Below are 12,997 nucleotides of genomic sequence, written 5' to 3' on the forward strand. Positions count from 1 at the left end.
GAGAATCCTGGGGACAAAGCTGAGGAAGCTTGAGAGATGAGAAACGCCTCTTCTTCTCCCTCCCAGGCAATGGAAAGGGGCTGGTCCCTCTGTTCCTTTGCCTCTCTGCTACCAGACAGAAGAGGAAGTCCCCAGTACTACATCCCTGCCACCTTTGACACCTGGCAAATGGAGCCCGATGGTAGAGGTCGGGCTTCCCAGAAAGTCAGGGCGCCTTGAAGTGGAGACGGGAGAAAGGTTTGGGAGACATTGCTATTCACCTGCGCTTCTCCCCAGGCCCTGAAACATACTCAGGACTTTTGGCTACTGCTCTCTCTATATATACCTCTCAGCTTCCTCTCTGCTGGTCACTACAGGTGACTGACAGGCTGCGAGCCTCTGGGGTCTGGACCATGAGGCTCTAAGTGCCCATCTCTGATGGTGCCTAGGAGGGCTTACCTGTTTGTGCCAGGAATCAGGGGAAGTAGCAAGAAGTGGCTGTAGGAGTCACTGACGACACCTTTTCCCACACCCTCCTTGTCAGGTGCCCATGATTTCAAGTTCTTCCCACCCCCTTCGCTGTTGCGCCTAGCCCAGTCCTACCTCCCCGCTGACACTTACGTCAGAACTTAGCTATAAATACGCCCCTAGCGCCTTAGTCACTTTCCCAAGAAGTGCTTCCAGGTTATAAATACCCAGGCATCTGCTGCACTGCCCGCCTTGCCACCGAGCTGGCGGGGGGCTGGGGGTAGTGACAGGCTCAAGAGTGGGGAAGGAAATGGGAGAAACAGGGCCACTTATTTGTCCAAATGAGAACAGCCTGAAGGAGTCAGGTAGGGGTAGGAGGCTCAGGGAGGAAATGTGTAGAAGATGACAGGATCCTCCATTCCTCTTTCTTACAGAAAGCAGAGCCAAAAAAGTGAATAGCACGGATCCTGCGTTTATTTTTAAATATGCTGCTTTGCTCATCGTGGATCTGCAGCATTCACGATGTCTGAAAGTTGTTCATTAAAATGCTGGTTTTCTCCATTGATGAATTACTTAAAATTTCGCCCCTAAGTGAGCACCTCACTTTGCCTTACCCTGGTCTGGTCCTGGGCACCAAAACTGTTCTTAGAACTGGGAGAGGCCTTAAAGTGGGACGTATTGACCGGAGGGAGAGGAGGAGACGCTGTGAAACCTCGGGACTTGGAGGAGGTCTTCTCAAATAAAAGTGGAATGACTTCCACGGTCTGCTTAGGAAACCCCACGGCTCAGCCTCGCATGGTCCCAAAAGCTCCCTGGCAGGTTTTCTCTCCTACATTTCCATTTCAGGGACCTCTTACCCTGGTAGGAGGGGATTATATGCTAAGCAAACACAGACATCACATTACCCAAAGGACACATGGGTTTTGCGCAAACCTGGCCTTGGGCTGCAGACAATATCGACCCAATGGATCAGGGCTGTCCAGCCAAAGGGAGGAGACGGTGAGGAAAGAAGGGCAAAGGTCTAAAAAGAACCAGTTCTCAGAGTAAATGCTGCCCCCTCTTTATCCCAGGCCTTCCTCTTCTTGACTCAGTAAAGCTTCCAGAGAGGACTCATGACTGAAGTTCTAAGAGTGGGCAAAAGGAAGGTGAGCCAGAGTTCTAACAGGTAGCTCTGAGTGCCTCTGCCTCCCACCCTGTGTGGCCTGGGTTGGCCTGCTTGATAATCAATTATTGATCTGTCTCATCTCTTGGAGTCAGAACAGAGGGAGATGAGATTCAGGCAGTAGTAGTTCATTATTAGCCATGAACCCCCTGAAAGTTTTGGAAGGAGGATGGAGGAAGATTAAAGAAGAAGCGGCAGCCTGGAGGAACACGAGATATGAAGTATGAGATGGACGGAACAGCTGAGCTGGAGGGGACCAGGTGGAGAGAGAGGAAGGTCCCGGCAGGAGACAGAGGATATTTTGAACTATCTTTTTTTTTTTTTTTTTTTTCAGTTTCCATCATAAATTTTATTCCCGATGCGGGACAGATTCTTTCAGTTCCCCCCAAGTGTATCACATGTTATTTTGAACTATCTTAAGAGGACTCAGTGAAAGGGGTTACAGGGCCATAGTTAGCTCAAAGCTGGGCATGGTGGTGAAGGCAGGTGTGTATTCTAGGCAAACCCTGTTCTACATGGTAAATTGAAAAAAAAAAGAGTGTTTAAGACACTAGAAAAAGGGCAAGCCATCCGGATTCTTTAGTGTTGGAATAATGATATCAGAGGCGCAAAATCTGGAGCCACGTGGACATAGCACAACCACGGCTACATGCAAAACCTAGAGCCACGTGATCATAGCACAGCCATGGCTACATGCAAAACCTGGAGCCACATGGACATAGTACAGCCGTAGCTACATGTAAAACCTGGAGCCACGTGATCATAGCACAGCCACGGCTACATGCAAAACCTGGAGGCACGTGATCATAGCACAGCGACGGCTACATGCAAAACCTGGAGGCACGTGATCATAGCACAGCCACGGCTACATGCAAAACCTGGAGGCACGTGATCATAGCACAGCCATGGCTACATGCAAAACCTGGAGCCACGTAGACATAGCACACCACAGCTACACAGAGCTATGGCTTATAAATAAGTGTGTGGGGGGGTGGGAACAGAAAATATTCTCTTCTTTTTTCCCTTCTTTTACTTTGTGACAAGGTCTTAACAGTGTAGCCCAGGCTAGCCGAGAACGAGCTGGCCTCAACCTTTAGGTAGCACTCTCTTAAGTGCTTGGATGAGAGGTGCGAGACCTTAGGCCTGATGGAGTTTTCTGTGACTTCTGTAACCCCCTAGTCTTTAGTTTCCAACCTGAATCTCCCTTTGGTCAAATTCATCTGGAAGTCAAAGGATAGGAGAGCTCGGTGGTTCAGTGGCTCAGGTGCGACAGCCCCCACAGGCTTAGGAAGACAGAACGCTGGAGGCTATGCAAACAGTATTAATAGCACACTTGGGCAAGGGTCTTGTTTTGGAAAACAGCAATCTGGGAACCCAGGGGAAGGGTTCTTTGGAGCACCATAGAGTTCGAGGAAAGATGCTTGGGCGGGTCATCATGGAGTGGAGCCATCAGTTGGCGGGACAGGAGGTAGAGTAGATTACATCATTGTCTAAGGGTGAACAAGGGGTGTCTTTGCTGGGAACACAAAACCAGGTTGCTTGTGGTTGGCAGTAGATTAGCCCTGGAGTAGGGTTTAGGATGGGGGTGTGGTCTGGGTCAACCATGTCCCAGGAGAGACAGAGAGACTAGTGGTCATGGGTGGTGACTCCTTTAGATGTAGATCTACTGGAGTCAACAGAGGGTAGTCTGCAAACTTAGAAAGAAGGTGGTTACATTGTGGACGGAGGCAGGAACGTAGTTACTCCCTCCTTCTGAGGAAGGCCATCTTTGTAAGGACATGTTTGCCTGCTCTACCTTGGGCTGTATCATGCATAAGCTAACTGCACCCACAGGCCTCTACCACCATGTCAGGTATGTCCGTCTTGACAATGTTACTGTCCCTGTCATAGTAGAGCAAAGACAGAGGGCGCCGAACTGTGGGCACACAGCATGAGCCTCCTCCAGTGGTGCCGGCAGCTGTGTTGACTTTGAGTAGATTGAGAACTGCTGTGTGAAAGGATGCGGAGAAGCCAGGCATGCCTGCCACATGTAGTGGGCACTGCCCAGTGCAGAAGTTCATGGCATAGCCTTCAGGCTGGATGATCCAGTCATGCCAGCCGATCTCACGGAAGTCCACAAAGAACTCTTGCCGACAGCACATCTTGGACCCCCCCTGGCAGTTGATGCCTCGTCGGCGAACCCGATGCTTGCCCCCAGCTCTTACCCGGGCTGCCACAAAAGGTCTGTGAGAAAACCCATCCAGGATTACTGAACTGTGGGCCACCTGGCTTTCGGTTACCAGTTCCAGGGTAAGGTGCCCCTGACTGCAAGCAAGCTGAGCTTCGGGACCCAGGAGAAGCTGGTGCCAGCCACTAGCATCCACCTGCAGCGGGTACTGACTTGTCAAGGTGAGGTTGGTAGCATACGGTCTTAGCACAAGGACTCGTATATTCATGGTCTGGGTGGTATTGGAAGGGAGTTGCACGAAGAACATGAGGCGGGCCTGCCGGACCTCCATGCTGCCGGCAGTTCTAGCAGAGAAGTGGAAATCGAGGCGAGTCTGGTTGATGCTGGTGAGGCCTGTGAACATAAGAAACCCCGTCAAGCCACTGCAGACTAAGTGTCTGTTCTCTGCAAACTTTTCTCCCTTTGTTTGAGACTGTGACTCATGGAGTCCAAAGTAGCCTTAAACTCAATGCTGCAGACAAGGACCGCCTTGAACTGGTGATCCTCCCTGCCTCCAGGTTCAGAGTGCTGGGATTGTGGGCTTGTAGCATCAGTAAGCGCAGTTTTTGTTTTATTTTGTTCTAAGTTTTAATTTGTTATTGTGTGTTCTTGTGTATGTGCACGTAGGAGTGGAAGCACACATATGACAACATACATGTAGAGATCAAAGGGAGTTACAGATGACTGTGAACCACCATGTGTGCACTGAGAACCAAATCCAGTCCTCTGGAAGAGCAGCCGGTACTCTCAGTCTCCGAGTCATCTCTCCAGCACGCCCCCTGTGTTTATTTATATATTTTTGGAGACTGGAGCTAACTTTCTATGTAGTCAAGATATCCTTGACTATCTAATCCCCTGATGCTATCTTCCAAATTCTAGAATCACAGGTATATGACACCACACTTGTTTTTTATTTTTGTTTTTGTTTTTAATGTACATTGATGTTTTACATGCATTCATGTCTGTTTGACAGTGTCTGATCCCCTGGAACTGGAGTGACAGACAGTTGTGAGCTGCTGTGTGGTTGCTGGGAATTGAACCCAGGTCCTATGGAAGAGCAGCCAGTGCTCTTAACCATTGCCCCATCTCTCCAGTCCTCTGTCTCTTTGTTGTTTTTGTAAAGAGTGTGTGTTTGTGTATGTGTATGTGTAACTATAGAGCCCAGGAGAGGATGTTTGAGTTACATCCGGATCTGGAGTTACAGGTGCTTAGGTCCCCAGCTGTGAGTGCTGGGAACTGACCTCAGACCTCTGGGAAAGCAGTAAGTGTTCTGAACGGCTCTGAGAACGAGATGTTGCATTAGCAAATACCTAAAACTCTGAGTGGCTTTGGAAATGGATAGAAGAGAGAAGAATTTGGGGAAGCAGGTTAAAGAACAGCCCAAATTTCCACCAAGTATAAAAGGCACCAGAGGATGTCTGACTGCAGTCTGCTGCCTGGGTGCCGGGATTATGGGCATGCGTCACCACACCAGCCTTCATGAGCTGCTGCATGGGGGAGCCCAGGGCTTTGTGCGTGCTAGGCCACCACCTAGCGACTTAAAGTTTTTCCTTTGTCTGTGCCTTCAGTGCAGAGGTTCTGATGCCCTCCAAGGTGTGCCCTTGTCCTCAGTTCCTTTTATCCTCCGCTAAAAGGCACCCAGTGAACTCGAAGTCAGCGCAGTCTTTACCTTAGGGATTCTCACACCTGTATGTCTAGGTCAGGGCACTTTGCAGAGGGAGACAGGACCTGGAGATTTGGGTATCGCCAAGTTCACGCCTAAATTTATAACTGCTTAATGGTGGCACGCGAAGGTCCTGCCAGCACATCTAGTGAGAGCATCACTATTTCCCATGCTGTTCCCCCTCTTTCTGTGTGTGAATGGCACGGATGGGGCCACTCCTTGCCTTCTCGCCCCTACAAGCCCTGTGATTGCCTCCCTCTCTTCCCACATCTAGCCGTCACCAAACCAGCCGTCACCAAAGCAACACAGAGAAACCCTGTCTCGAAAAACCAAAAACTAAAACAAAACAAAAAACCCCGATATCACCTTAATATTTTTTTAGGGGGCAGATATTGAGGCAGGTTCGTGCCAGCATACCTGGTTGTACATATTGTTGCATCCCCATTACAACTCCCACTTCCCCATTATTTCTCATCTTCCCTTCAAGGTATCTTTTTTTTTTTTTTATTTTTCAAGACAAAATTTCTCTGTGGCTTTGGAGCCTGTCCTGGAACTAGCTCTTGTAGACCAGGTTGGCCTCGAACTCACAGAGATCTGCCTGCCTCTGCTTCCCAAGTGCTGACATTCCCAAAGGCATGCGCCACGACCGCCTGGCTTACGAGGTATATTTTTGCTGGTGTCACAGATATGTGCCACCATGTTTGGCTTCATGTCATGTTTGTAGTGCCGGCAATTGATCCCTAAGTTTCATTGACAGAGTGCTTGTCCAGCGTGCACGCAGCCTGGATTCCACTCCTAGCACGGAATACAACAAGATGTGGTGTTGCACAGCCAGGAAATCCTAGCACCAAAGGTGGTGAAAGCAGAAGTATCAGGAGTTCAAGGCTGGCGTGGGCTACATGAGACTCTGCTACAAAGACAAACATAAGGGCCGGAGAAATAGCTCAGTGGTTAAGGGCATTTACTATTCTCCCGCTGGGCTCAGCACAGTGGGCGGCTCACAACCATTTGGAACTGCAAGGGAATCTGACCCCTGCGGCCTATGTGGGCCCTCGCACTACGTGGGCATACGCACACACAAACACATACTATTATCTAATTAAAAACAATAAAAATGAAATCCAACAAATAGACAAGCAAAGCCCAAGAACAACCAAAGGTTATTACACTGTTGGTTCCCAATGACCGTAACTTCAAATATTCACGGCTTCATGCAGCACTCTCTATACAGATTCCGGACTTGCGAAGACTTAGTGAGACATTAGCAGTTTCAGTGAGATCTTGTGGACTTAGGAGCTGACACAGTGTTTTTTGTTTTTTGTTTTGTTTTCTTTTTTTTGGTTTTTTGAGACAGGGTTTCTCTGTGAGCTTTCGTACCTGTCCTGGAACAAGTTATTCTAGACCAGGCTGGCCTCGAACTTAGAGATCTGCCTGCCTCTGCCTCCTGAGTGCTGGGATTAAAGGTATGTGCCACCACCGCCCAGCTGGACACAGTGTTCTAAGTGCGAGATCTTGGAGAGTGAGAGAGATCTGAAGAATCAGAGCCCATAAGAAACATTTGAGTCAGATTTAGCTCTCAGTTGGATACAGTGGCTTGACTGACCTCAATTATACCACCTGGGTCACAAAAGTTGTCCAGTTAAACTGAGTCAAGACGCAAAATCATGGATGAACTAGTTGCTTTAAGACAATTTGTTCAGCTGAGTGGCTGTGGTGGCTCACACCTGTATTCTTCATAGTCTGGAAGCTGGACCAGGAAGATTGTTAGAAATTCTAGGCCCGCCTCACCTACAGAGTAAGACTCTGAAGAAATCAAGATAAGACAAAACCGAGTAAACAACTGTGTTGAAAATACAAAAAGAGAGATTGGAGAGATGGCTCCTCGGTTAAGAATACTGGCTGCTCTTCCAGAGGACCTGGGTTCAATTCCCAGCACCCACATGGCAGCTCACAACGAACTATCTGTCATCTAGTCCCAGAGGATCTGACACTTGCACACTAATGCATATAAAATGCTTTAAAATAAGTTATTAAAAAATATAAAGAGAGAAAAGTTTATATGTGAGGGTTGAGGTATAGTTCAAGCGGTAGAGCAGTTACCCAGTATGTGTGATGACAGCGACTGATTGGCTGAACCAAACAAACAAAATCACCATAGCAACAGCACAGCAAGGCTGTTTTATGTTGGCATGTAATATTAATAACTGACAAGAAAAGAAATGTGTATCAGAAGTTGGGTGCCACCACCGTCACCCAAACCTAAAATTTGCAGCATTGACTCTTGGGGCTCAGTGGCAGGCCAAGTTTGGAAGGATAGAGAAGAGACATAGCAAAAACAGGAGAAGGGAGGAGGCTGCTGTAGAAGTTGGAGAAGGGGGAGCTCAAGCTATGGGCTGTCTATCACCTGTAGTAACTCGGAAGCCAGAGCCCATTTCCAAGTTGTGACTTTAGCAAGAGATATTTCCTGGCGGAATGCTGAAAATGCCGATGGTCCTATTTTAGCTTCCTGTGATAAGGCATTTCAGGAGACATGTGTTGGAGGGGGTTTGGGAAGCCAGAGGGCCAGGAGTGGTGACTCACACCTGTAATTCTAGTAGCATTTGGGAGACTGAGGCAGGAGGATTGCTGTGAGTAGGAGACCAACCAGGGCTACTTAGCGAGTTCTGGGCAGGCTGGACTATAGCGTAAAGCCCTGCTTCAAAGAAACAAAACAACACACACACACACACACACACACAACTTCAGTTTCCTAGAAGAATTTAGAGAAAATATTTCTAAAAGAATTTGCAAGATTGAAAAAGGAAATCATTTTTTCTTCCTTTTCAGTTGGTTCCATGGTTATTAAGATCCTATTGTTTGCTCGGCGGTGGTGGCGCAGGCCTTTAATCCCAGCACTCGGGAGGCAGAGGCAGGGGAATCTCTGTGAGTCCGAGACCAGCCTGGTCTACAGAGCCAGTTCCAGGACAGCCAGGGACACACAGAGAAACCCTGTCTCAAAAAACAAGACAAAACAAACAAACAAAAAAGATTTTATTGTTATTACAGAAGACCTTGGTTAAGTTACCAGTATACATATCAGGTGGTTCACAGCTGCCTATAACCCCAATTCCAAGAGATGTGATACCCTCTGACTTCTATATAGTATACATAAACTCACAGGCACACACACATACACATAATAAATTGAAAACCAAATCTTTTTAAAAAGACAAAAACTTTTAAAACTAAAAAAAAAAAATCCTTGTTGGATTTGGATGGCTGGAACTCTAAATTCAAGGCCAGCCTGGTATATAGAGTTCAGGTCAGCCAGGACTACAGAGTGAGTTCCTGCCTCAGAAATAAATAAATAAGAATGATAATAAAAACCCAAGGCTGGAACCAGGCTATGGTGGCACTCGCCCTTAACCCCAGCACTGAGAGCACTCAGGTTTGATTCTCAGCACCCACATGGCGGCTCACAGTCATCTGTAACTCCAGCTCCAGGGGTTCTGAAGCTCTCTTCTGACTCCAGTGGAACCAGACACACACGGGTGTGTGGCACACACATCTGTAATGTGCAGGCAAAATACTTATACACGTAAAATAAATAAATAGAAAAAATTAAAACAATGAAAACCCAGGGCCCCGGCAGTGGAACACAGTCAGAGTAAGATTAGGATAAATAAAAGGTGAATGGAAAACAACGCCTTGCTAGGGTTAAAATTTCTCTATTTTCTTAGGTATTGGGTTTTCTGAGATGGAGTTTCTCTATGCAGCCTCAAACTCAGAGTGACCTCAGTCTCCCAAGTGCTGGGATTACAGGTGTTAAACACTTGCTGGCTTAGGGTTTGACCTGACCGCACAAGATAGGTACAGATCATTGAATAGACCACACTATGTTATTTAGAGACTTGTGAAGTTTCTGTTTTTCATTTAGTTTAAGAAAGATTTTTAAAACAGATTTAATCATGGGCATTTGAAGCAGGTAAGCACAGGAAAGTTTGGTACCCTGAGACCTCCATTTAGTTTTAGTTACACACACATACCCCCTTATAACAAAGCACTTGGCAGAGCTAGGTGGTGGGGGCGCACGCCTTTAATCCCAGCACTTGGGAGGCAGAGACAAGTGGATCTCTGTGAGTTCAAGGCCAACCTGGTCTACAAGAGCTAGTTCCAGGGCAAACTCCAAAGATACACAGAGAAACCCTGTCTTCAACAACAACAACAACAACAACAACAAATGCACTTGGCAGCGTAGTTCCTTCATTTGTGCAAACTAGACACAAACAGCCCTCTGCAAACCATGCACCCAGCACTTTTAGGACCCCCAGCCCCATGCATTGGACTACATGTTCTCCCATTCAGGAGTATGAGTGCCTCTGCCCCTGGTAACAACCACATTCAGACAGTTTGTATTCAAATATATTCTCAACATATTCAGGTATGAAGAACAGAAGGGTTGGTCTGGACTGAACTGTCTTTGGGTGTATGTACGTACGGCAAACCTCTCTTTTAGTGACCTTTCAGAGAGACTCCCCTATTTTCCATCTTATGCCTATGCATAATTGGGTGTGCATATGACTGAAGTCTGATGCATTGTGGGAAGGGACATGGACAATAGGAAAATGAATGTGTGGCTTAATCTATTAATCAAAATCATGAACCACATAGACTACTCCTCCTTTTCTTGAACCCATGAAAGGAATATTTGGGGCCCTCGAGGATTGTATTCATGTGACCCAGTGATCCCTCTCCCCAGCTAATCTGTACTATCACTTTGCTCCAAATAAAATTATCTTGCTTCTTTTGCAAGTCTGCGTGAGCCTTTATTTGTAATCACCTGGATAAAAACCTGGTACACCTGACTCAGACTCCAAGGGAAAGAAAGAGAGGGGCTTAAGAGGAGACAGTAATGGGCTGGAGAAATGGCTCAGAGCTTAAGAGCCCTGACTGCTCTTCCAGAGGTCCTGAGTTCAATTCCCAGCACCCACATGGTGACTCACAATCATCTATAATGAGATCTGGTGCCCTCTTCTGGCGTGCAAGCACACAATCAGACAGAACATTGTATACATAAAAAGTAAATAAATCTGAAAAGCAAAAAAGGAAAAAAAAAAAAAAAAGAGCAGAGAGTATGATACACTCCAGAGTAGGCTCAGGTTTCTCAAGAGAAAGTTGCTGAGCCCATGGTCTTAAAGAAAATTCTAATACTCAAAGGAGCAGCAGTTTGGACTAAAAGGGATGGAGATAGTTCAAACGAAAAGAGGGAGCTCAGGGTAGAGTGATTGTCCTCAGCATTGCAAAAATACTAAACAAAAAGAAAAGGGGGGGGGGGCTGGTGAGATGGCTCAGTGGTTAAGAGCACTGACTGCTCCTCCAGAGGACCTGGGTTCAATTCCCAGCACCCACATAGCTCACAGCTGTCTGTAAATCCAGTTCAAGAGAATCTGACATCATTATACCAATATGCATGAAATAAAGTTAAATAAAGTTTAAAAAAAAAGGGCTGGGTGTATTGGGAGGCAGAGGCAGATGGATCCCTATGTGTTAGAGGCCAACCTGGTCTACATCGTGAGTTCTAAGCTCAGCCAAGGACTACAGAGTGAGACCCTGTCTCTAAACAAACAAACAAACAACACAGACAAACAGAATCTGCACTCACTTGCAAACACAGGTCATTTCTTGTTCAAAAGTAAGGACACTTTTTGACAGTAAAGAGCCAAGGGCTAGGACTATAGACCTAGGAGCCCAGAGTTCCCCCCAGAGCAGAATCAGGCCCAGGGGAATTATCTGCATAGACTGAGCTATGTGCTGGACAGAAAATCAGAACTTTCATGGATCAGTGCCAGGAATGGTGGCACACACCTGTCCCAGCATTTAAGGGATCAAAGCAATGCTAGGCTTGGTGGTACACACCTGTCCCAGTATTTAAGGGATCAAAGCAATGCCATGCTTGGTGGTACACACCTGTCCCAGTATTTCGGCAAGAGGATCATGAGACTGAGGCCAACAAGACCTGGCAGAAAGGGAAGAGTGTTAGGTGGAAGATGTAACTTATTTTTGGGACATGGGCAGCAGTGTGTCAGTAAACATTGAATAGCTCTTCTCCAGGAGGGGACCCTTAAAAGCCCTGATTTGCTGTGATTGACAATTTCTCTAGTATACATTCTTCCATGAGCTCCAGTTTTAAGCTTCTAGTGTGCTATAACTGAACCCAGGTATGTTCACCATCAGCGGTCACAAGGCAGCATGAGCCAGGTTCAGGATGCCACTGAAGATCCCCGAACCTGGAGAGAAATACCCGAGGAGCCTCATCGTTTAGCCTCTTGTTTCATGTGATGAGACCATGAACTTCAACCCTGATCCTAATGTTATGATGGATGGACATGTGACATGGAAGAGTCCAGGACAGGTGACTGTACATGTGAGTGGGAAGGAAATGAGTTATTAGGGGCCAGAGGATAGACCATTAGATCATTGAATTGGCAGCCCAGAGGATAGACCATTAGATCACTTTATTGGCAGCTCCCAGGGATCACCTTCTGGTTTGCATGAATCGATCCAGTTCCATCCCACCCCAGTTTTGGACATGGCCGCAGTGACATGCTTTGTCCACGGGATAAAAGTAAACAAAGTGTATGCAGAAGCCAGGCAGCTATTTACCCTGACACTGGCCTCTGGGAAGCCAGCCACCTTGTTTAAAGAGGGTTGGGCTAAAGTTATCAGAGGCTTCATGGAGAAAGGCTGCTATGGATTTTCTTTGCTTCTGTCCCCTCAAAATTCATATATTGAAGCTGGGCACCGGGTGGTAACCTCAGCATTTCGGATGCTAAGGCAGGAAGGTCACAAATGTTTGGCCAATGTGAGCTATATTGTGAGTTCAAACCAGCTTGAGCTATGTAAGGAGACCTTGTCTCAAAAAAGAAGAAACAAATCATGTTGAAATCCGAATTCCAAGGTGATAGATAGTATTTGGAGGTGGAGCCTTTGGGAGGTTATTAGGTCATGAGGGTGGAGCCCTGGAGAGGGGATTCCTGTGCTATTAAAAGAGACTTCAGAGAGGTTCCTTGTCTCTTTCGGCCACGAGAAGACACAGAGAGCCCTGCTGGACAGGAGCGGAGTCCTCCCTATTTCCTGCTCCTTCCTACTTTTCCCACATCCTAAGGACTTTATCGATATTAATCCACTTACATCCCGAAGCCATCCTCTCATTAGCCTCGTTTACGGATGAGAAACTGGCTACTAACTACCCAGGTCACTCAGCTGAAATGGCTCCGCAAGAGTAGGCGCCAGACTACGTGGCTGCAGAGTTTGTGCTGGGTCCCGAGGGAGGAGAGTAGGGACCAGGCACCAGGGGAAAGGCGCTAGGACCCCGTGAGGAGTGGCAGCGCCCACACCCAAGAGGGAGCTTCGGTAGCCTTGCGCTTTGCTTCTTAGTGCTAAGATTTCCTTATCTTCTCTCCAGCTCTCTTCTCTGTGGAAGGATTTCTTTCTTTCCTCTACCTTTTACCTTTTCGTTGTTGTTTCCAAGACAGGGTTT

The 12,997-nt window shown here is 47.1% G+C and overlaps 1 protein-coding gene across 1 annotated transcript in view; it reads right to left on the reverse strand.

Annotated features, from left to right (window-relative positions):
- Positions 1–2,930: 2,930 nt before the first annotated feature.
- The window catches only part of Inhbc (inhibin subunit beta C), an 11,406-nt gene continuing 1,339 nt past the window's right edge, over positions 2,931–12,997 (reverse strand). Inside the window, exon 2 of the mRNA XM_048418558.3 lies at positions 2,931–4,169. Within this exon, the coding sequence (XP_048274515.3) occupies positions 3,427–4,169 (743 nt within the window). The 3' untranslated portion in view covers positions 2,931–3,426. The remainder of the gene's footprint in view (positions 4,170–12,997) is intronic.

The sequence above is a fragment of the Myodes glareolus genome, chromosome 26, assembly GCF_982192425.1.
Source record: "Myodes glareolus chromosome 26, mMyoGla1.1, whole genome shotgun sequence".
In the NCBI taxonomy this organism is placed as follows: Eukaryota; Metazoa; Chordata; class Mammalia; order Rodentia; family Cricetidae; genus Myodes; species Myodes glareolus.